Raw genomic sequence first — 26345 nt, 5'->3', positions numbered from 1 at the left:
GAAACGGATGTCTTCAAAAATAAGAACCATTGAGATGCGGCTAATTGTATCTTTGTGTCTAAATTGTAGAAGAATTTCTTTATTCGTGGCTATTTTTCGAATCCTTTCCAGTAAAGTATTATACGGACATGTATTTGTTGCATATATCTCGTAGCGAAAATAGATTTTTGGTGTTTGGGTATTTTTAATGAACAGTGATTTTCTACAAACTCCGCATGATATGTCGTTTCCCAACTTTTGATTCAAACGATGCTGAAGAATGTTCAAGAGATATGAGTCAGGGGAAAATGTTCCATTTATAATGATTACTTCAAAATAAACAACGAGTGTATAACCATTTATGTTTTTAAATAGTTCTTTGCAACTTCCGTAACTTGGTATTTGTCCAGCTGGACAAAACATCTGTCTACATAATTTCTGAAAATATAAAAGATAAAAACCATTGGCAAATACATGTGCTTGTAACAGTGGTAGTCACAATGGTGAATATTATGACAACAAGACAAATTAAATATGTTTGGAATGCTGTTATAATAATGTAACAGACTTATGAAGTAAAACTACTCGATGACATGAGAGTCTTTATTCGTGACAAATTATTAAAACTTACCGAAAATGGGTCCCATATTTGCTTTTTATTGCAAATTGTGTCTTCAGTTATCAGCTCATTATCTCCCCACATGTTGATGTCAAGAAGAACATAAATATTCACCATCGAACCTTTCATGTTTTCTACCGAATGAATTATTTTGCAGATATCAGTTTTGTTTGTTGCAGATGGAACATTGCAAAGAAAGCAAAACACGTTTGCATAATGTTTCTCTAGTCCAAATCTATCATTAGACACTTTAAAAACCATATTCTGTCCCTGTGTAATACAACCTCTTTTAATATCGTTGTCAAAGAAATCCCATTGCCCTGTAATATTGCACGCCGATATAACTTTTGTCTTTGGCAAACATCGCGATGGACCGATACGCCTAGGCGGAGGAAGTGATACAATAGAACAATTTTCCATTATATAACTTTCTCTTTCTTCTGTAATTAATTTGTCAAAACTATTGACATAATTAATGTCAGGACAATCAACACGCAAGTTCAACTTGTCATAATTATGAATTCCATTACACTCGGCACAATATTTGTTTCTGTAGAGCTTACCGTTTTTCTTGTCAACCACAATCACATAATCCTGAATCTCTGTTGGCGTATAACATTTCTGGTATGAACTAGCATCTGTTTTATCAGGACATTCATCTACAACACGATACCAATGATCCATTTCTTTGACACGATACATGTCGTCAACAAGTTTTCCAAAATCCCATAATTGTTTGCAGGCGTATTTCGGTTCAACCGATGTGGACGATGGCATGTCAGGACAACAACTTCCGGTCTCAAAGCAATCAGTTTCACACGAACACTCCTCACAACATGGCTCCATATCTGGTCTTTCAAGTTTCTGTTATGTTTGAAACATATTTACGGATCATTTAAGTGTCACATACATGAACATTCAAAGAAATTTTATTCTTTGAAAAATGAAAAAAACTAGAATTATTAGTTAAAAAAATAATTTGGGGATAATTGGGGGACAATGAAACTATGGCTGTCAATCTCAATCAAGCCCTGTGTTTACAAATGGATTCGTATATTTATTACATCAGGATATCTCGATTGTGCTAGATAGTTATATGTTATGGCAAAAAAAGCAAATATTTTCAATCAGGAAATAACGAACTTCAATTTTGTTTTAAGTAATTTTTTTTTTTTGGTTTAATTATAGTCTTTTATTCCTTTATAATAAATGAATAGACTTTTATCAATGGAAAATAATATCTGAAACAAAATATTAAACATTTTTGTTATTGGCATAGAAATGTATAATTGTTGCAGGCAAGGTGAATCTTTAATGTCATCATATGTCGAAGGAGTGTTTTTGAACACAAACATTTGTTATTTAAGAATAGAAAATATAACTAACTTCAAATTTTATTTAAAATCAATATTTTTTAATAACAGTCCTTTATTCTTTTAAAACATGAATAGTATTTTATTATAGAACAAAATATTGAATGTTTGCAAATTTTTTAACAAATTTGCATAAAATGTATTGCTGGGGGAGGCACGGTGAATCTTTAATGCCATTATCTGTCGTAGGAGTGTTTTCGATTACGACCATTTGTTATTTAAGAATGGTCAATTTGTAAACAACAACTACGTTCCGCAAAAGTTTCGGCACATTACAGAAATATCTTTTAATTTGGTTGTCTCTCCAGGTATGTTAAATATAAAATTACGATCTTATCGACTAAAACTAAATTTAACATTTCTTTTATTTATATGAAAGAAACGATTTTAAAAAGACGACATTAAACCTAATACTGAATGAAAAGCGCGCCAAATAATAATACAACGTGACGTCATTTACGACGTCATGTCATTAAGTTGGTACCCAGTTCTGTGCACGCTGGTATTTCAGTGAAACAACGTAAGGGGCTTAAATTCAAAACAGTGAAATTATCAAAGTGGTAATTCACTGTTTCAAACAGTGAAATTACCAGTTTTTATATCACTGATATATTTCTATAAACCACCGAAAAGCATGTAATAAACATGCATATTTTCACAATTTGCATTGTGAAATAAACTAGAGTTAATTAAAAAAATCACTGTACATGCTATATCCTAATTTAATTGGATTCAATGAATTTGTGACATAATGTGTATGCTTCCCTAAACTTGAATCCTTAATATGACATTACACAATTATATCTTAATATCAACATTATTTTTATATCTATAAATGAGCCGTGTCACGACAAAACTAACATTGCGACCAGCATGGGTCCAGATCAGCCTGCGCATCCGCGCAGTCTGATCAGGATCCATTATGTTCGCTATCAGTTTCTCTACTTGTTATAGGGTTTGTAAGTGAACAGCATTGATCCTGATCAGACTGCGTGGATGCGCAGGCTGGTCTGGATCCATGCTGGTCGCAAACGCACTATGTTGGTTTTGTCATGACACGGCTCAACTGATATCATTCAGATCCGTATTCTGCATATTACATCTTACGCTTTAAAAAAGATAATGTTGATATCTAGATCCAACTCGCCTTAGCCGCACGCTGGATCCGAGCATGGTTTGCCATCAATTCTTAATCATAAGTATTGAGAATACATTACAAACTGGCACATGGATATAATTCTTAACTAATCGAAATAGAATCTACGATGATTCTACGAATTATCTCAAAGCTTCTGATAACAAAACTTATTTTAGAGGGACATGAAAAAATATAAACCACGTAAAACGTATATATTGCATTATGAGATGAACATGAATAATGGATCGATGTTAGCACATGCACCTTTTCAAAAATGTGTCATATTAATTTGACTTTTGAATAAAGGTTTGTTCATATCTTAGCAACTACGTGGAACGAATTTGAAACTTAAATCCGTTTTTGCTCCGACTCTCATTTGGTAAAATAGAAAATTAAAAGAAAAAAATCCGACTAATAGATCTTGGCAATAATACAAACAATACATACCATTAGTGGATTGGATCCGCAGAACTTGTTGAACGGGCACAGATTTCTTAAACTTTGCATGCGTCCATCGGTTTCGTTTTTGTGCAAAGTGCTAATGGCGTGGTACTCCTTCAGGCAGAAAAGAAATATAGTAAAGTAGATAGTGATAAACATTTTCAGCGTCAGCGTATGTGAACTGTCCATTCTAAGCATATTATCAACTGGTATATTTAGTAAAACTAAAACAAAAGATCAGTAAAATCATGTTTTTATATACTGTAAGTTTCGTTTACGTCTCCTGTGTGTCTAGATGCTGATGTTTAATTATATCATATTGACCACAATGTTGTTATTCACAATTTAAATTTGTCTTTGACATCACACATTCTCGTATGGTTTTCACATGCGTGTAGTTTTACTTTTAGCTGCCCATTTGTTATGTTATTTTGACCTTATAAAGTCGTCAAATAAATTGACAATATAGTTACAAGAAATAAAAACTATTCATCTTTGTATGGCAAAAATAATCACTTTCATATAGAATCATCCATTAACATTGTTTTTAAAGAAAAGTCTTTAAAGAAAAGCATAGAAAAATGCATGCTATAGAAAGGCGGATACATTTGTAGCTAAAGTTAATGATACTCGTTCTACTATGAAAGCATTTTGAGAATCTTTTATTTCAAAATATGCATACCTCCCCGACCATATTCTTTTTGAAGAAAATATCAGTACCATAAAAATCTATTTCAGTTACGCTTTGAAATGATTGTGAGAAAAGAAACAAATTCGGATACAAAGTTCAGAATAACAGAGAAATACAAATGTAAACTTAAATATAATGAAGGGGCGCTGCTGGCTGTCAAACATGGGGTGTTGGGTCTTGTGCCAAGTGGGTATCCTACGAACGACAAGAAGAAAATATGGCCGTGATACCGGTATATCTCCGTCCCACAAGGTAATTCACAGAAGGTCGTTTTTATTTACTTCTGATCTGTTACGTTAATCATGCAGTAATTTTTTATACTTATTAAGACAAGCCAATCATTTTAAAGTAGAGAGTTTAGTCTCTTTCTTTGAGGAGGGGGGGGGGGGGGGCATAAGATATTGTTCGTGTTTACAAAAGCTGGACCTGTGATAACGATATTCTTTTTTGGCGCCATTTATATTAGATAGATGGTCCAATGGACAGAGTTTGTCTATGAATATGTGAAGTTATTATCCAATAAGGTGTTATGGAATATCAGCAGTAGAGATATTATGTAATTAATGATGTCATAAACTTACTTTAATATTCTCACATGTTTCCTATGTTATAAAATGAAAACTCCATTATTCTACATTACATTTGATCTCGGTTCGACAGTTCATTTGTCTCTCACTGCTGATTTATAAATCACAACAGATCGAACTGATAGTCGATATCTTGCGAAGAAAATGATGAGTATTGGTCAATTAGCAAGGGAAATCTGTAAGGTGGACTGGCGACTGCCACAATATGGTTAAGAATAGTAAAACCAACTTATCAACCAACCAAACAAAGACAAGCAAACAAACTAAAACAGACAGACAAAGGGACAGACAGACATTACAATTGTTGAAAGTTCGCACTAACATTCAAATGCCAAAATGTTATCATTTTTTTGTTCTGTGTACTTTCTCATTTCGGTTCTCATTAGCGACATAGTCAAATCATAGTTTACTCATTTTGCCTTTCATCCATATGTAAAACATTTATAATGAGTGGAAGACAAAAATATCACTTTATTTACGTTTGACTCCTTTTAAGACTGATGTAATTATATTCAACAATTTTTTTTCCAGGATAGAGGCATCTGAAATTATCTAAATCCATTATCAAACATAAAACATAATACACATGCTTACCCTCTCTATGGAGCACATATTTATTTATTACCGAGGCAGTATGTGCCGCCCAAAATGATTAGCGATGACTTGTGGCACAATTAACCAGAATATTTCACAAAAATATCAAAAATTATATTTGTATAATTGGTAACAATACAATGTTAACAACCTAAGTTAAGAAAAAATGTGTCAGCTCAAGTAAACAAATCACTTTAGATAATTTTCTTTTTTATGTATCTGGTCTTAACCAAAATTATATTGAATTATTCGATAAAACCATTAGTTGTCATATATGCCGCTAACCTTTTCTAATCAAGCATTCTTTCAAAATTGTAGATTTATAGCATTAAAACTTTATGTTTATTAACAAAACTACAGATAAAATAGAAAGAAACCTATATCATTACAAACGACTTATGATTTGTTTCATAAAATATAGAGTTATATCTAACTTTTCAGATTATTAGGGTCATACATCATGCTTGCAATTAATTTTCTTGTGTCAGTCAAGGCACTTATTAAAATGGCAGAAACCTCAATGACAGATTAATGACAGATTCCAACGTCAACAAATTTGGAGGAGATTGTCATAGTGAAATCGTATATAATGCAACTTCCCCGGTGCTTTACGTGCCTGGATTTGACGTTAAAAGTTTTACAATATAAGGCGGACATTTCATTTATATTATGATACCGATTTCCTAACAGTGGCCGGTCCTAAATAACGCTTTTTTTCAGAAATAAAATAAGAAGCAATCTGTCGATGGGTACAAAATTTCGATAGAACAGAGTTAGGTACCTAATTTTCTTCTTTTTGCTTTTAAACTTTATTTTTAAAATGAATTAGAGCAAGAAAAAAAGACTCCTTTTCTTTTTTTTTTAACAAATTGCATAGCAGTTTACCGAACCTTTACATTTTCAATGCTATCTAAATATACAATTACTATTGACATGTCCTCGAGTAGTCTGCAAGTAAAGTAACAAAAAGTAACATTGTCCAATAATTCGGACACTTATTTTTGCACTTGGAATTTAACATGATTCCTTTAGGTATTGCTTATTTTTTTATTAAGCAAGTTCCCTATGGTAGCTTTGAACAGCCGAAAAAATTCTTCCAAATATATAAACTGCTGTTCTAATTTTTGAACCGTGTTGCTTAGACATCAAACTTTCTTTTAATTGATTAAGTAACAGAGGGGCTTTACTGTTAAAAACAGACAGTACAGCACCAAAATGAAAAAGGACCGAAACTCCTAGAGGCCGAAAACTGCTAGAGACCGGAAACTGCCAGGAAACCAGTACAGTGGTTTGTATAGAGTTAAAATTTTATATCTTTCAAATATTTTCTGACAGATCTTTCATTTTGCTTTCGACTCAAAATTGTTTTAACATTGACATTGAAACAGTAAGTTTTGTCTGTTTCGACTATTGTTATTCCTTAAAGTTTGTGTAAGTGCCATCGATGAGTAACATTCAAGTTTGTAGTATATTTTCCTAAATTAGCGTTTTTATTGATTAAATTTATTGCTGTTTTCATCTGGGACGAACTTCCAAATACTCTTGAAAAAGAAATTAAAACTCAGAACAGTACCTATTGATTTAAGCATGATAAAGTGTCCCAAACTCATAAAAAACATACACACATAAAATGCATTGTGCTAATTGCTTTGATCAAAAGAGTAAAAATGTAATCCCTAAAGATAGCCCAAAATGTCAATATTGTAAATATTGCAAGAAATGGAATCCTTTTGAACGCCCAAAACAGGAGGAAAAACATGTTGCAGGATCAGTTTTATTGTAAATAGACGGTACTGTCAAATGCAAGCTACTGTTTAAAATCCTAGTACAGGCTTAAGCAGAATTCAACATTTAAACATGAAAAATGTGCTTTTTTAATTTATAAACATCCGTAGATTACCATGGAACTATAAATATAGATGAAAAGCTATGTATGGTTCCCAAGTAAACTGTACCCTAAACGAGAAAACAATGGGCATAACAAAATAAATGAAATTTTAAAGGGGTAAGCGGAAATGAAGCCTGTATATCACCGACAAAATGTCAAAAGACACATTTAAAAGGCAGTCAGGATGTCTTAAGGATGATTATACAGTATTTAAGAAGGAATACTGGAACGATCCTAAAAAAAGAGATCGAATAAGAGAAACTAAAAACACCACAAGAGTGCACATACAAAAATTATGTCGTGCAAAACTATTAGTGTACAACATCGTTGATTAACCACACACTTGTGTTGTTTGGGATTCTGAATCCGTTTGGAAACGTTTCCATATAACAATTGACTTAACAGCTCTGGTCAAGTGTAACAATTCGTTGTCAGCGTTTATTTGAGAGGTCATCAGACCTCTCCACAGTGTTGAGAATGATCGCTGGCGGCATCCATTTTTTGCGTATCAAATTGAAGCTAATGCATCGCATTTTATGCCTTAAAACAGTAGAATCAGTCTACAAAAAATGTTATGCGCATGCTCCGCCTCAAAATACGACTTAACTTAAACGAAAAATAAACATCGAAGTGAACAAATCGGTACAAGGAAAAATCGGAAAATATCATTTACGTTACTTAACACTACGAGCACTGGTTCATACCATTTTTAATCCTTTAAACTGTATAAATCGATACTTGTTTTATGACTAGCATTTTACTATTTCATGTTCCGAAAATAAGGAACAGTGAACATTATAGCACTATCATATGACCGAGTGAACGGTGTACCGAAAATTTGCTGCTACTTTCACTTTTAAACTGGTATGACTAAAATACGTAACGGAGATTTTTTGGCGCAAATGGCGAAAATGGCACAACTTTTTCTCAAGTTTGATTTTCTTGCCATATTGTAGTTGGAGGCATGCAGCAGTATATATTGTTTTTTCCAGTCAAATGATATATACATTATAAATGTAAATCTGGGATTGTTTGATAAACATACTTTATGCCCGTTTTGGAAAATCTCTGGTGTCTTTTATATCTCATTAACAAATCTTCAACAGCTTCAAAAAGACCTCTCGCATGCTCCTTTTTAAAGAAGCAAACTTGTACTTTTTATAAATGTAGAATTGTTAGAAAAACGACATATTAAAAAGCACTGTATTGGCTCCAAAGATATGGAGACAAATTGTCGGATAAAGTGAATAGTGTTAGCAAGAGTGAACGGGAGTGGTAAAGTTACTCAATACAGTGACATTTTATTGATACGTTACGTTCTTTGTGTCTACAAAGTAATGAGTTTTTCTTGCTTATTTATAATCACATGTCTCTCACGTTGTACAGAAAATGTATGTTAGTTTCATATCAATATGTGAAACACGTTGTTGAAATATCAAATATCTCGCTAGGTGACCGATTGTGTTTGGCAATATTAAGTTTAATGTGTGTAACGCTGTAAATGGTGAAACATGATATGAAATGTTGAAAAAAAAACAACAGTACAAATAATTACATTTTATATACTTATGATAAAATATGGACAAAAATTTGAAATGTCCCTGTCATTTACCGCGCATGATTTTTAAGGGACACAGAAAAGAAGAAAGTTTTTTAAGCAAAATATTCAGATGCTATGACAACAGATTTGAAATGATTTATCACATGGGCTACACTCGTAATAAGTAATAATAAATTCACAAACAATATTACTTCAACAAAGGTGTTTGTGTTTAAGAATTACTTTTATAAAGCTATTTGCAAATAGTTACTTATCATTTACAGCCTAAAATAGCACAGCCTAAAATAGCTATACTCTATTTAAAATTACGCACACTTTATTATTACATAAACTGCGTTAATAACATAAGTCCAATGTTTTTACATGCAAAAGGAGTTGGACAAGTTTTGCTAATTCAAATTTGATGTTAAAAAATAATGATAATCACTTTTGTAAATATAAAATAAAAATGACTTCAAACAGAGTAGATATGTTCTGTTTTAAAATTTTGCACATAATTCGTGGTCACAATATGAATATAATTTGTTATGAAAAAACTGGTGTTTGTTAAAAAACAAAAGACCACCTTTACTTGACCTGTAAGAAGCAGTTTCCCATACATAGTTTGTATATTCTTTTATTAAAATCAGACATCGTCAGTAAGATATACATAAATTAAAACAAATTTCATTGATGAAATATTACTCAAAGATGAGCATATTTTAAATATGACAAGAGTGCACTCACCCTAAATGATAAACTTTTTGGGGAGGTGCTTTTTGTATTTTTTATAGTAGTTATGCTAGAGGTTTAGTCATAACTTTACCTTACGATATAGATATATTTGAAATGCCTCGAACAATAAAATCTATATCATTTTTTGTGAATTTCATATAAATTATCAATTGCTGACATCAAGATTTGATGAAATTATTTACACTCAGAAGTTTTTTTCTTTTTAAAAATAAAAGAAATGATATGTCATGAGTGTAAAACACAAACATGTTTCTGGTATGACTTATTCAACCATTGAATTAGTGCAAAGATGATGTCATCAATATATATATATTTTTTAGTTGTCTCTGTCTGTTTCTATATGTATCAAATAAATAACAGAACCCAAACTGTGGTATAGAATTTATAAGAAATTGCACTAATTTACTTACTAAATATTGGTTTAAACATGATTTTTACTTGACAGAAATCTATAATTAAATGTAAGATAATAACCGGACCATACGCAACATATATGTATTGGAAAACTTTAAAAAAAAACCTTCTTCTCTGAAATCAAAAGGCCTATGGCTTTGATATTTTGCATTAAGAAGATGTTATGTTTGTCTATGAAAAATGTTCAAATTACACGTTTAAATAATTACGAAACTATAAATAGTAAAAAAGGAATAAATACTTATTACTAATTTATAACTTTTAAAATGTAATGAATAAATATTATTTATCATTAATAAATAATAAATCATACTCCAAGGGTTACGTAAAAAGGTTATATAATTGGGCTGAAGAAAATAATTAAATAGAGGAATGTCAGACAGGTTTCAGATGTAATTTCTCAGCCATTGATAATATTTTCTGTTTACAAGCCATGATACAAAAATATTTATCTAAAAAGAGCGGCCATTTTTATTGTTTTTATGTTGATTTCGGACAGCTTTAAATAAAAATTTATTCTTTTCTGGTCTCTGACCAATAAAATACCCAAAATTTATTTTTAACCCTGGACCCTAATTTTGGTATTTCATTATTGGATTTGCGTGTCATCATTTTGTTTTATGCAGACGATATGGCTATTTTGCAGGTTAGATCGAACAATTTATATGGATAATATAGAAAGTGAGATTTTGAAATGAATAAAAAAAACCCAAAAAAATAGGTTTTAAGAAAAAAAGGTCATTTTAAATTTAAAGATAATGAAAATGGTATTCAAAGGATATGCTATTGTAAACTGCTGACACATTTAATTATTAAGTTGTAGTGTTTGATTACAATAGGTCTTTTTTCATTTAATATTCAGAAATTGGCAAAGGTTTAAAGGTAATTTACTGGCCTAGTTACTTAACAAATAGATAATTGTCAACAACAACAAAAGCAACAATGACAGCAAATTTAAATAACAAATAATAGAGAAAAACAGAATCCCTAAAGAAAGCCCAACACGGCAAAATTGTAAATGTTGCAGGCTCGGTTTGATTGAGCCTGTGCATGGACGGTACTGAAAAGTGCAAATTTACCGTCCGAGCCCCCTAGCACCGGCTTAAGCAGAATTCAACATTTAAACATGAACATGGTGAAATTTTGAATTAAGTAACATCCGCAGATGTGTTCATACGGCGGTTATCATGGAACCTTCAATGTGACACAGTAGTGCCATTCCATGAAAAGCGGCGTATGGTCCCTAATTAAAAAAATGCGTGTGCCCTAAACGAGAAAACAATGGGTGGAACTAAATAAAATGGAATTTCGAAAAAGGATCTGAGGTTATGAAGCCTGCATATCACAGATAAGACGTCAAAAGACAATTTAAAAAGCATACAACATACCCTATAAACCTTTTTTAATTATATACCATGTATACGACAAATAAGAGATTTTATCCATTATAGTTACATAAACATTGTATATAATGTAAAAAGAGCCTTTTGTTACTAACCACATTTATTGATAAATTGAAAAGGAAAATTGAATTGGCTTGAAAAAAACAATTGTATTTGTATACATAATGTGATAAAATATTTTAGATTATAAAGAAGTTGTGTCAGTTAAACATTAATTGAGCCGTGTCACGACAAAACCAACATAGTGCGTTTGCGACCAGCATCCGCGTAGTCTGATCAGGATGCATGCTGTTCGCTATCGGTTTCTCTACTTGTTATAGAGTTGGTAAGCGAAAGCATGGATCCTGATCAGACATTCGCTGATGCGCAGGCTCGTCTGGATCCATGCTGGTCGCAAACGCACTATGTTGGTTTTGTCGTGACGCGGTTCATTATTCTTATTGAAATTTCAAAAATTATTTTACTAAGGCTGCCGGAACGGGTATTAGTTTGCAGAATATTTTGGATGATACAAAATTTAATGATACAAATACACAAAGTTCACGTGATAGTTTGACAAGGCCGTGTAAATGTTCACAAATTAAAAATGTCTATTAAAATATGATTAGATAAAAAGATAAATAAAAGAATTATTAAATTTCACAACATTATCATCAAACATTACAATGAATAAATTTATGAAGCACTATGAAAGTGACAATGTAACCGTCATAAAAAAAAGATTTAAAAAGATAACGTGTTTGATATTTCATAAGCGATTGCAAAATCGAGCCACATCAGGCAAGTACTGGTACTGGTACTTAAGTACTACACCCTTAGTACTGATGCAGCTCTGGCCACATGAACATTGCGTTATTAAATAAAATAGTGTCAGTAAAATGTTTAAATACAAAACGTGTTACTGGAGCTCAATCTATTGTCCATGGCTTGCATTTCATTCGCCTTTGAAGTTGACACAGAAAGTAGCCCAAACTAGCATTCAAAATAACGGCAATGACACCGATTAAAATTTAAATATCATCTCAGAAACATAATAAAAAACAACACTTCAAAGAGGACCCTTAAATATATACGTATGGACGGGAACATGATCCACTCATTTAAGCATTTACAAGTCCCATTTTTGACTTCTTAACTGATTATATTTTGGAATAGACTGTTCTTCACAAAAAATCAATTATTGTGAAAATTCAAAGATTGACAAAAAATATCATTCTTACACCATGTAAGTTTAAATATACTTAAAGTTTATTACATCTGTATAACATCATTATTTTCTATATCACGTGATTGTGTATGTTGTTCATTTTGTTAAAATATGTTTTGCACTTATTTTGGTAAAGTCAATACTCTTTTTAGATAATATGGTTTAATTCTTTCGGAATGAAATAAAAAATGTTATTTCAATGTTGTAAAACACAATAAAAATCGAGACAAAACATTATTTCTAATTTGCTTTATATCCGTGTTGAAAAGTTTGCCAAGTTTCGGTCGTTGCTATGAAAACTCGACCGGCTGTAGTATTTTCTCGCGCATGCACAATCTGCGAAGGGCAAAAATCGTGCAAAAATATAGAAAGATGGGTTCATAAACAATGACATCAGGGATCGAACAATATAGACATTAATATATTAGGCAATCATTTAACCGACTTTGCTGTTGCGGATGTGACGACCACCTATACGTACATTAGCTAGTGTGACTTTTCAACACATAAGTTATATACTGATTATTAATTTCTGTAAACTTCAAGAACAAAAACTGAAGTGGGATTGAATATTAAAATGAGTGCTAAATGTATTTATAATTGACATATCATTAAAATAAAACTACAGTATACAATATATAAGACCTCTAGCTATTTACAAAATTACTTTGAAATAAATGAAATAGTACGAGAAGAAAAAACAACAATGACAATGCAGTCTGAAGGACAGCTAAATCCCCATCCGCAGTGAACCTTTTTCAGCCACGACCTTGATGTTATGCCATGTATATCATAAGCACAAAGTCTCATGATGGTGATTTATTGTGCCATGGTATTTGAAATCTTCCATAAAGTAAACAAAAGTTATGGAGAACATATAACCTTGACCTTGGGGGTAAGCAACTTGGATGTTGAACTCTGCAGATTGTGTCATGATGACGATCATTTGTGCCAAGTAATTTTAAAACCTTTGATTTGTCAATAAGTTAAAGAGCGGACATGAAAAATAGATGTTTTTTACATTGGACCTTTGAGTGTGACCCTGACCTTCAGAGTTGTGACTTGATTATTTTGCTCTGCCAATGGTGTCATAATGGTGATCATTTCTGCCAAGTTATCTTAACAAGAGGGCCATGATGGTCCTGATGTCGCTCACGTGTATATAGGCCCCTGGGCAAAGGCCAATTTTAAACCAGGGGCTTTTATTTGAACAAATTTGGTAGACACCAATAAGAAGATGTTTCATGATAAATATCTAAGTAAGCTGTAACTCTTTGGGGTTTTTATAAGAAGATTTTTTAAGTTTTGACTATATACATATAGGGAAAAATAATGACCCCCCCCCCCCCGGAGGGGCCAATTTTAACCCCAGGGCTTTTATTTGAACAAACTTGGTAGACACTCACTAGAAGATATTTCATGCTTAGTATCTAAACTCTAGCCTTTTGGGGTTTTTAAAAGATTTTTTTAAAGTTTTTACTGTACACATTTAAGGAAAATCAATGACCCCTGGGGTGGGGCCAATTTTAACCCAAGGGCCCTTTTTTAACAAACTTGGTAGACACCCATTAGAAGATGTTTTATGTTAAATATCTTATCTCTAGCTCTTTGGGGCTTTTAAAAGAAGATTTTTTAAGTTTTTACTATACACATAAAGGGAAAATCAATGATCCCCTGGGGCGGGGCCAATTTTTACCCAAGGGCTTTTATTTGAACAAACTTGGTTGCCACTGACTAGATGATGTATCATGCCAAATATTAAAGCTCTATCTCTTTCGGTTTTCTTAAAGAAGATATTTTAAGTTTTTTTCTTTCGGTTGCCATGGCAATCAGAGTTCTGCTTGGAATTAAATTCTTTGAACAATTTTTAAAGTTGACTACCAAAAACATTCCTGTGAAGTTTGGATAAATTTGGCTAAGCGGTTTATGAGGAGATGATATTTAAAGTAAAGGTTAAACTTTTTATTATGAAATGAAGAGTTTTTAACATTTGACCTCTAAGTGTGACCTTGGGGGTAGCAACCAATTTATTGCGCTTTGCACATTGTCTCATTATGGTGATAAATTGTGCCAAAGTATTTAAAAGAAAAATTCAGTAGTTTAAAAGTTATTGAGCGGACACGAAATGTAGACGTTTATTATGAAATGAAGAGCTTTTAACATTTGACCTTTAAGGGTGACATTGACCTTTGGGGTAGCAACCCAATTATTGCGCTCTACATATCGTCTCATTATGGTGATTACTTGTGCCAATTTATTTCAAAAAAATTTAAGTGGTTTAAAAGTTATGGAGCGGACACGAAAGTGTTACGGACGGACGGACAGACGGACGGACGGACGGACTGACAGACGGAGGCTATTTCTAGAATCCCCTTTCCGCCATGCGGAAGGGGATTAAAAACTTCAAATGGATGTTGCAAAAATATATCGAATATATAGGAAAACGATGTAAAGTTGTTTTTTTTTAAACACGACCATTCATAGAAATATTATGAACCAGCAGAGGTGGGGGTACAGCGGTATTTATTGCCAGAGTTGCAGCATTCCTCGGTGGGGTGACATGTGGAAGATCGAAGTATGGCTGACCATCTATCCTTGTCTGAAATGAAAATATAATAAAGTAATATAATAAACACTGAACTAAATGGTTTTTATACTTAAATACTAACAAAATGATAAATATGCATAAACTTGTTTATTTATAAACCTATCTACATGTTCCTACTTAAGACATAACTATATATGTTTGCGAAGGTCTTCTCGGTGCTTATAGTTTAATCGCTACCACCATGCTGAAATAACAAAACTATAAAATGATAGAAATAAAATTCCAGGAACAACATACATTCGTTCAAATATATTTGTATTTTGCACTTTGACGTCTTTACTGATATACTTTGCTCATCTGTGAGTAAAATATTTTAATCTATCAGTATCAGTGAAATTCTTACTGAAAATGTCAAATTTGAATACTATGTAGGAAGCTGTGTTCCTTATTACAGGTAAAGTAAAGTTGGATTTTTCTTAAAACACTGCCAGTTTCATAAATGACTCTAAATATTCATATTGTGTCAACCTATAGTGTGTAGCGGTTTAAACGTAACATATCTACTTCATATTAAGACAAACCATGCATAACAATTTTCGGCGTAAAACAATAAATTTTATATCTGCCTAAAGGAAAAAACAATTTTCGTCGAATGCTGTAGGATTTAAGATATTTTGTCCGCCAATGGCGTTGAAATACCAGTAACAGTTGCCAAGGATACGCAACGACGTCATGTTCAAAAACGGGCTTTGGTGGTCAACTTTGACGTCATGTGTACAAAAATTGGCTGAAACTATTGAAATAAAATCAACGAAATCCAATCAGAAATATGGTCAATTTTTTGCATCCCAATTATCAAGACGTTACTCGAAAGTTCGCAAAGTGTCGTGTTCTACTTTAAATGTCAAATTTGAGCATAGTACATGTATATCTTTAAATGGAATGTGTAAGATTTTCTAGTACTGATGGAGACAAACGATTATGTTAACTTTGTTGTTGAATCTGAATATCATTTCTTGTTACGCTGTCCATTTTAGATATATTCGTCAAAAAATTAGTGTATTCATTGCCATGTATTAACATATTAACCAGAAATGAGAGCCGATCTAAAAAATACTGCCAAATTTGTATGTTATGCTATGAAGCTGAGAAAGGAAAAACTTACAAATATTGCTGCTTTTGAAACTTCTTTTATTCTAATTTTCTGGTTTTGGTCAATTTGTAAATTTTTTTAATGTAAATTGTTACCTCTTGGCTATTCTTTGTTTATGTTGTATTATTATTATTAAGGTTTATTTAATTTTACCTATGAAATATGGTGCTATATCAGTCAAATATATTTCATATTTTTTAAAAATAAATATGAAATTTAAATATGAAAGTGGGCGGAGTCAAAACTCATATTTATTTTAAGGGACTTCTTTCGCCATTTTGTTTGAAAAATCTGATAAATACAAACATCTTTTTTGTTGAATTTTGTTTTGAAAACTATCTAGAATGATAGAAAATGGTCTAACTAAGAAAATAAATCCGAACACCAATATCTTTAATTCAGTCATTAACGCTGTACAGACGTTTAAAAAGTTGTTTACGTGACGTCACAATCTAGCGCTAAATATCGCGTGCAAAACAAGACGATACTTATATTACTGCGCGCTGTATAATTGCAGTTTCGTAGCAGGCAAGGGGTATCATAACCATTTTTCTTTGATAATGAAATTAAATAAAAAGGTTATTTTTTCGTTTTTCGTGAAATATGGTATATATTTTCACTCAACATGATAAAATGCCTCATATTTTCATCATGTTTCGTGAAAATATATTCCATATTTCACTCAAACGAAAAAATATCCTCTTAATATTGTATATGCCGATATGCCAATAAACTGAAGCTGAAACTGTCAACTGAAACCGTTATTAACGGATTTGATATATTGAACGTTTGTTGAAAAAAATATTACTGGAAAATTAAAAGCAAATTGTTAACAATGCATTGATTTATAATAGTAATCGTTATTATGGTGTAAATTATGTGTTTTATATGATTTATTTGTAGATTTATTTGCATTTTACGGAATGATGGATGAATAAAACAAACGCTGATCATGAATTATTCACACAAACCACAAAACATTGCCAGCAGTTGGCCAAAATAACTATGTTGAATGCGCTATTAATTTTGAATAATTTTTTTACATTATTGTATGTTTAGAAATAAATAACCACGATTTTCAATGCCGCTCTTGAAAGCTTTTACAACATTGGAAAACAAAACAAATAAAAAAAAACAACAACAAAAAGCAACAACAACAAAATTTTTAGTATTACGTAAAATTACATACATTACGCTACTTTTAATACAAAAAAATGTCTCCTCATTGACGTACTCAGTGCATTGAAAATGTTGATTTTAAGGTATACTACCTCCGCTTTGAAGAGTTTTTAGATAGGCTAGAATTACTGTCAACTGCCAGAAGAGTCAACATTTTTTCTTTTTTGCTTTTTATATTTTCAAGTATGTCTCACATCCCTCTTGGAAAGAAAAAAAGTTTAACTTGAAATATAATATTATTTTAGGTATTTATTGGCTGAAAATACCAATTATAATAACAAAAATGGTACCTGAAAATTTTAAAAGATTAATAAAATCAAAAGTACATGGTAAAAGTGTTTAATATTTGACAAGATTAACCATTAGGGTTACCATTAAGAAAATTTAGGCAAACTTGGAAACAGTCCCTCGCTTTGGTAAATATTAGGTATATTTAAATAAGATTCTCTGAGTAGGAAAACGGTCAAACAAGTGTATAAAATGGGACGGGTAGGGTAATATTTTTGCATAAAATTTGCATACATGTGTCATTTAAGGCATAACAATGGCCTATTTCATCAATTCTACAGTTCCTGATAGTACCCATTAGAAAGGGGGGGTGTCATACCTTAGACGGGATATAAAAAAAACCGTCAAGGCCTTCATTATTATTATTTGACAAATTTTACCAATTTCCTGGTTAGGAACTTCAGAGTTTTTTTTGCATGTTATACTCAATGCTCTCAAAATTACATACCCGGATGAAGCCTGAGTGGGATTCTAACGTTATATTGTAAGTTTTTCCATATTTCACTGGACATGGCTGAGTAGTTAAACCAATGTGCTTCCAACCTCCATCTGGTGTGTATGTATCTACACCGGCCTTATCAGAGTCGCTCCGAAAGTAAAGATGATACATTTTAGGATATAACTCCGATTCTTTCAGATCGTCCTTCACGGTGTCAAGAAGGTTAATACTCAAGCTGTAATTCAACAACAATTTTTGGTATCACACATTTAAATCCATATAAGCAAAGTTGTAAAGAAGGCAAAAGTATCAAATTGCTCTATAAATATCGAATCAATTATTTCAAAAATATATGTTGTCATAATATGTTTTCAATTTTAAAGTCAATACGATAAGAAAATGAAAGATTGTAAAATGAAAACTTCTTCATGTAGTGTATATTAAATGAACTACAAACCGTGACCAGGTAGCTGGGCTGGTCAAGTAGATTTGTAAGTTGGCTCCAACGTCGAACAAAGATGGAAGTGACCAATAGAAACTGTAATTAACCTGAAAAAAGAGTATCAAAAACTGCCATCAGAATTAATGATTATCTAAAAAAAACTAACTAACACACAAACAAACTGAAACGGTAATAATAAAAAGAGCCGCGCCATGAGAAAACCAACATAGTGCATTTGCGGCCAACATGGATCCAGACCAGCCTGGGAATCCAGTCGTATCAGGATACATGCTGTTTGCTATCAGTTTATCTATTTGTAATAGGGTTTGTAAGCGAACAGCGTAGATCCTGGTCAGACTTGATGCGCAGGCGGGTCTAAATCCATGCTGGTCACAAACGAACTCTTTTGGTTTTTTGTCATGGCGCGGCTCAAATAAGTGTACTCATGTGAAAAAGTTTTAGAAGCAAGCTTTTGCTATTTTGTTCAGTCTGCTTTTCGTTGTTTCACGTGATATACTTCTGAACCATCAAAGTAGTAAAATATTATAAGGTCATCCTTAAAACTCTATAAACATATTTACAGTATATTAAGTAAGAGCATTAATAAAAACAACCACACGAAATAAACTTAAACATTGCAATAACATCATTAATTTTTGCTAAAAGTTCTTTGCGAGATGAAGTTTATATATATATATATATTTGTTAATGTATCAACGAAAACCGAAACACATTGTGATGTATATAATTTACTTTTTTCACCAATGAAATTAAATTTCATGGTTCTTTAAAATACAAAAAGACAACAATAACACAAAAAAGAATCTTCAGCCGGTAGACAGATGAATGGACGGACGGACGGACGGACGGACGAAGCGTTAACTTGAGTTCGCCTCAGTTAAACCGTTAGGGGACTTATTAAGACTACATATTGATAGTCAATGATTAATACAGGTCAAAAGTTGTTTTCAATCAAACAGTTTATTACGTCGTGTAATCGGTATAACCTATTATTTAAAAAGTCTTTAAAGCCTGAAAAGCAGACAAAATGAGCCGCGTCATGACAAAACCAACATCCGCGCAGTCTGATCAGGATCCATGCTGTTCGCTTACAAACCCTATTACAAGTAGAGAAACTGATAGCGAACAGCATGGATCCTGATCAGACTGCGCGGATGCGCAGGCTGGTCTGGATCCATGCTGGTCGCAAACTTGAAACTTGAAAAACTTGAAACTTTTTATTTAATTAAACGCCTGTTTCTATTTAACAATATTCAACGGCGTTGTACAGTACATATAAACAACAAGAATAAAACTGTGAATACATAAGAATATGAAGATCAACATCAAATGAAATAAAAGCTTTTACATGCAATTCCAATTAACATATTTTTAAAAAATTGCAAAAAACAATTGCATAAAACTGATTGATATACATGTAGCATGAGATAAGATTATTTACATACATGTAACTTGATTACAAATAGATTAAAAAAATAAAACATTCATTCATCACACTGTCAGTCATCAGTTATACGTTACTCATGTTTATCTCATTTCAGATTTTAAAATAGTGATTCAAACTTTCTGAAAAAATGTGTTTTAAGATTTCTCTTAAATACATCAATATTCTTAGATTGTTTCAACTCTAATGGCAGCGGATTCCACAATTTTGGACCAATAGTTCCGAAACTTCTGTCACTAAATGTTTTTCTTTTATTGAATGGAATAACGTAGCAGTTCTCAGAGGTTTTAGCTGAACGTAGTCGGGTATTTTTTACTTGTTTGGTTAGGAGTTCAGAAAGATATTTTGGAGCATGACCGATTGAACAATTGTATACAAAAGTCAAAATTTTATATTCGATTCTAGATTTGATGGGCAGCCAGTGAAGGTCGAACAATGCTTGCCTTGAACTGTCAAATTTCTTTCGTTGCAGAACTAACTAAGCGCACATGTTTTGAATACGTTGCATTTTTTTCAATTCAAAATCGGATACACCATAAAGAATGACATTGCAATAATCCAAGTGTGACATTACGAGTGCTATAACTAGTATTTCAGCTGCTTCTTTGGTGAGGTATTTTCGAATGCGTTTTATTCTAAGATAGTTTAACATTGCAGTACGGCACTTTCGTTTGACATGTTCCTTGAAATTTAGTGTTTGGTCTAGAAATGCGCCTAAATATCTAATGGACTCCTCGGAGTTGATCTTATCTCCATTAATACAAATGGATTTTAGGTGACACTTTTCGAGTTGTTGAGAACTTCCAAATGTTATGAATTCTGTTTTCGATGAGTTCATCTTGAGTTTATTAGCGTTCATCCAGTTGTTGATATCAATCACACCATTTTCTAATTCAGCAATTGCAGAAATTTCACTATTTTCTTCAGTCGGTTTAAAACGTTTGGTTGCAGTATGGTCATCAGCGAATCCATACACCGATAATCCAGATGGAATTACGTCAAACAAGGTTCCCGCATACGTTAGGTAGAGCCAAGGCCCTAAACAACTACCCTGGGGGACACTGCACTCTAGTTGCCTTGGAGCTGAGACCGCCGAGTTGACACACACGCGACAGCCCCTCGGTCGAAGGTATGAATCAAGTTAGCTGAGCACTGAACCGCTCACGCCGTACTGCTTCTGTAGCACGTCGACGAGTATATCATGATCCACAGTGTCGAACGCGGCACTGAGATCAATCGCGATTAGCGCTGTAACTTCTTGTTTTTCCATGGCTGCCAACAGATCATTAACTAATCGCAGTAGAGCAGATTCACAGGAGTGGTATTTTCTGTAGGCGGATTGGTTTGTAGGTAGTACTGATCAGCATGTTTATTTAGTATTTTCAGAGCTGCTTTTTCAATCAGTTTTAATAAAAACGATAGATTACTCACAGGTCTATAATTTGAGAATACAAGTTCAAGTCCAATTTTCTTCAAAAGTGGTCTCACGATAGCCTCTTTCCATTTATTTGGAAATATTCCTTGCTGTAGTGATAAGTTTACCAGTTTTGTTATAATTGGGAGTAGTTCTCCAAGGAATAGTTTTAATATTGCTGTCGGTAATATGTCCAATTCACAAGATTTTGTCTGTAGTTCATTTATCAGCTCTTTAACATTATCATTTGAAAATTCATCAAAGGTAAGAAGAGATGGAACGTTTCTAGTATTTGGCTCGAATTTATCAAATGGTTTCAGGTCATCACGTATTTTCTCTATTTTATTCATGAAAAATGAGGCAAAGTGTTCGGAGAGCTCACTATCACTGTACCCAGGTGGCATTGGGTTTTCTGATTTAGTTCCTGTTAACTCAGACACTAACTGGTACAGCTTCTTGGAATCACCCTTTGTATTAGTTACTTTTTCACTTATAACTTTTGTTTTCTCTTTTTCGAGTTCATCATTGTACTGGTTCCGAGACTTTTTGAATGATTCATATTGTTGTGGTTGACGATATTTTCTCCATATTTTTTCAGCTTTCCGAGTCGATGTTTTAAGGGTGAGAATTTCGGGAGTGAACCATGGTTTAGGAGCTCTAATTACTTTTGTTATCTTTTTTTTCAGGTGCATGAGTGTCCAGAACGTTCTTTATTTTATTTTCAAACTCATTCACGTATAGATTAATATCACTCTGATCTGTTGTAATTTCAATGAACTCTTTTCTAACAGATGACTCGTCCATATTTTTAAAGTTTCTAAACTTGACTGACTTACTGATTATGTTTTCTATTATGTTGGTTTTGTTGTGACGTGTCGTGGCTCAAATGATATCAACAAGAAAGGTATACCACCACATTTTCTTAATAATAATTTGATGCATTATGAACAATGAAATATCGTTTCAAAGATGAAACGGAAAAAAATCAAGAAATACATGATTCTAAATATTTTGTATGTGATTCAAATGACGTTTGAATTTTCACTATTTGTAAAAATGTTGTTTTTATTTTGTTGACCAATCATAATAAAGAAAACAATATGCATGAAAAAATAAATAAGCATTGAAAATCAATTCAATAATACATTTGTCAGTTATGTGTCAGTTTGTACAAAAAAGACACTTTAAGAGGGGATGTGCAGGTAATGTAAAATCATGATAAACATGACAGTCGTTGACAATACTCCCAGGGAAGGATGATCACCTTAATGACTTTTACTGATCAATAAAGATACTAATTATGCTTTACCTTGCCATGCTTTCAATTAATGAAACAAGAAAAGAATTGATGCAAAGCATCAAAGGGCAACGCCAAAAGAATTTGATCCAGGTTTGCACCTAAATACTTAACAAAATATACTTTATAGCAGTACCATTACATATGACCTGGAGGCTAGGCCCAGTTTAAGTTGAAACTTAAACCAAAAAGAACAGACTCTGTCTTGCCAAGATGCAAAGACAATTTATAGTTAATTAACCAATCTTATAAGACTCATGCCATAAGAAAAAAATTATTCAGATTTATTTTACCAGATACAAGGATACCCGAGTCATCAGCATATAATCACAGGCACGAGTATCGGACATGGGAAGAAAAAATTTGACCAGATTGATAAAAAACCTACGGAAGAGCATTAGTGCCACGTGTATGTTTTTTATTAACTCGAAATTTCGAGTTACTAACTCGAAATTTCGACTTACTAACTCGAAATTTCGACTTACTTATCTCGAAATTTCGAGTTACTAACTCGAAATTTCGACTTATTAACTCGAAATTTCGACTTACTTACTCGAAAATTCGAGTTACTAACTCGAAATTTCGACTTACTAACTCGAAATTTCGACTTACTAACTCGAAATTTCGAGTTACTTATCTCGAAATTTCGAGTTAGTAACTCGAAATTTCGATTTACTAACCCGAAATTTCGACTTAGTAACTCGAAATTTCGACTTAGTAACTCGAAATTTCGACTTACATTGAACGACTTTCATTGGTTGTCGGTGAAAGCAAGGATTGAATTCAAGATACTTTCTTTCGTGTGTAGCTGTTGCACATTGACAGAGCACCTTTAACATTTATTTAACAGAACAATTTTATAGTGTCAAATTGTCCACAGATACTGAACATATCCTTCGCTTTTTTGTGGAGGGGGGTTGTAAAATCACACTTTCCACATTTCCGTGTTAACCGGGTGTTTCTTTTTGTTAACTGTGCAATATCATGTGTTAAATAAGTTTTAAATGGCGTGTATACGCCAGTTAGTCTGTCACGTTTCTTTATACTAATAATGTTTTTGTAACATTATTCATTATTTACTAATACTGATAAAAGTTGATAAAAGTGATACTTGTTGTTATATATATGTTGGGAATAATATAAAAGCATCCGATTTTACAAGAAATATAGTCAGTCCAACAATTTTGACAAAGGCCTCAGCACGCCCTATTTTGGCCACGCCGCGATACTTTCCTCAGATGTCCCACACGTGAAGTATAGGATCGTTTTTTACAGGGATGAGAAGAATATGATTAGTGAAAAGATATGTTCGAACAGGTGGGATACAATACAAGGTCTGAAGAACGCCTGAACGTACAAATTAAAGGAAGCCTTGTATTTTTTAGGTCGGGTGTGTACATGCCATTACTAAGTTTAAGTTAAATTTCAATAGTTTTTGTCCAGGCACCCGTTTCTCCATCTCCATCGTTCAACAGCAGTCCCTACTATATCTTATACCATCTAACTAATAACTTTGGCCATTCTTGAAATGTTAATAAGTCGAAATTTCGAGTTACTAAGTCGAAATTTCGAGATAAGTAACTCGAAATTTCGAGTTAGTATGTCGAAATTTCGAGTTACTAAGTCGAAATTTCGGGTTAGTAAGTCGAAATTTCGAGTTACTAACTCGAAATTTCGATATAAGTAACTCAAATAATTTAGTAAACATGAGTTACTTCTCCTTAAAATAGAGAAAACCTGAAACCCAAACGCACATCCTAAACAGCAAAATTATGAAATGTTGCAGGCTCAGTTTTATTAAGCCATGCAAATTAATGGTAAAGTGTTCATAAAAAATAGATGGCCATGTGACAGCAGTAATTTCAGAAAATCGGATAGCTTTCAACATGCGGATACTGGTACACTTTGTAAAAACAACCATTTTGTGCAACAGATAAACGTTATACGGATAAAATCAATAGGATAATCGTTTACAACAGTTCATTATCTATCCTCATACTCATTTGCAGGTAAAAGTTATTCTTGAAGGAAAATTTTGAAAATATATAAATTAATGAATGGATACGGCATCAATGTAGACCACAACGATATTCGAAATCCGGGTTTTAGTATTGTCAATAATACTAATTAAGGGACAAGCTGTTAAACTGAGCCTGCAATTTCGTGAAAATAATATCACAATCCACATGCTTTTTACATAAATTTTTTAAACACAAACATAACAACATATTTGTTTACTTGATTTTTACGAATCAAAATAAAACTTATTAACACAACATGACATTAACTGCTAATAATAACAGCTCCTTCCACAGGTCAAAATAAAAAGCATTCCATAAGAGACGACGCCGCTCACCGGCGTCGCCAACAAATCGGAACATTATTATAATGAAATGAGCCGCGTCATGACAAAACCAACATAATGGGTTTGCGACCAGCATGGATCCAGACCAGCATGCGCATCCGCGCAGGCTGATCAGGATCCATGCTGTTCGCTATCAGTTTCTCTATTTGTAACAGAGTTGGTAAGCGAACAGCATGGATCCTGATCAGACTGCGCAGGCTGGTCTGGATCCATGCTGGTCGAAAACCCATTATGTTGGTTTTGTCGTGACGCGGCTGAAATATATTGCTACAGATTACCTGAATTGGAGGTTTGAATATCTCCACCACTTTCTTCTTCTCTATGTAATGATAACCGTCGTCATAACGTTTATCAAGTAACCAGTCACGTTCCAAACCATGGCAAATTTCACTTTCATCGTCAAGTGGTATTTTTACAGCCGCGTATTTATTTTCGACTTTTTGTGCACCACACTTAATATCATTGGTACTGTCTTGACCATGTCCACGTCTGTACTGAATATGTCTTTCGATGGCAAAAACATTTGAAGATAGAACTTCTGCATACATAAGAATGATAATCCCCTTTTTAATTTCCATTGCTGCGTCTTCCGTTATTATCTCAAAAGTGTCCGACTATCTAAAATTATTGAACACGATCTTTCGTCCTTTTAGTTTGGTTAAATGTTTTTTTTTTCAATTGTTCTGTATCAATCAGGCTTAATCAATAAAACAAGTGTTGAAAATTAAAAGTAAAATTAATTTCTAAACATTCTGTAGTACGCAAGTTGCTACTCGAGGACAACTGTGCTACGATGAAAACTTGCTATTTTACATAACAAAAATCAATAAGAACCGTCGCAATAATGATATTATTTATTCATGAATTATTCAACGGGCATCTGAGTAGAACCACTGACGTTCCCGAAGTTAGCTTGTTAGCTTTCTCAAATAAAAAATCCCAGAAAGGTACCTATAACTGTAAGGGGCAAAGAGAAGAGAAAATCAACAACATCATTGCAGCATAACAGAGACTACAAGTGAAAGCCATTTTAGTTACTACCTGTGCCACAACGGCAGTACATGTACATTAATTAGAATTAAACTATATATTTTTGTTAACACTTCTGATACCAGATTACAATGC

At 32.7% G+C, this 26345-nt stretch overlaps 1 protein-coding gene across 1 annotated transcript; it reads right to left on the bottom strand.

Moving 5' to 3' along the window:
• Positions 1 to 8747: 8747 nt before the first annotated feature.
• LOC132744447 (uncharacterized) lies at positions 8748 to 26141 on the bottom strand. The gene is made up of 4 exons (XM_060733158.1): positions 25499 to 26141; positions 18695 to 18786; positions 18247 to 18472; positions 8748 to 15229 (listed from the first exon to the last, which is right to left on the bottom strand). Exons 1-4 carry the CDS (start codon positions 25796 to 25798, stop codon positions 15095 to 15097), a joined length of 753 nt encoding a protein of 250 aa, XP_060589141.1. The 5' UTR covers positions 25799 to 26141; the 3' UTR covers positions 8748 to 15094.
• Between the last annotated feature and the right edge of the window lie 204 nt (positions 26142 to 26345).

Source organism: Ruditapes philippinarum, unplaced genomic scaffold, assembly GCF_026571515.1.
Source record: "Ruditapes philippinarum isolate M1 unplaced genomic scaffold, ASM2657151v2 ctg1134_1_1_1_1, whole genome shotgun sequence".
In the NCBI taxonomy this organism is placed as follows: Eukaryota; Metazoa; Mollusca; class Bivalvia; order Venerida; family Veneridae; genus Ruditapes; species Ruditapes philippinarum.
The sequence above is the reverse complement of the archived record's forward strand: the minus strand, read 5'-3'. Positions and strand labels throughout refer to the sequence as shown.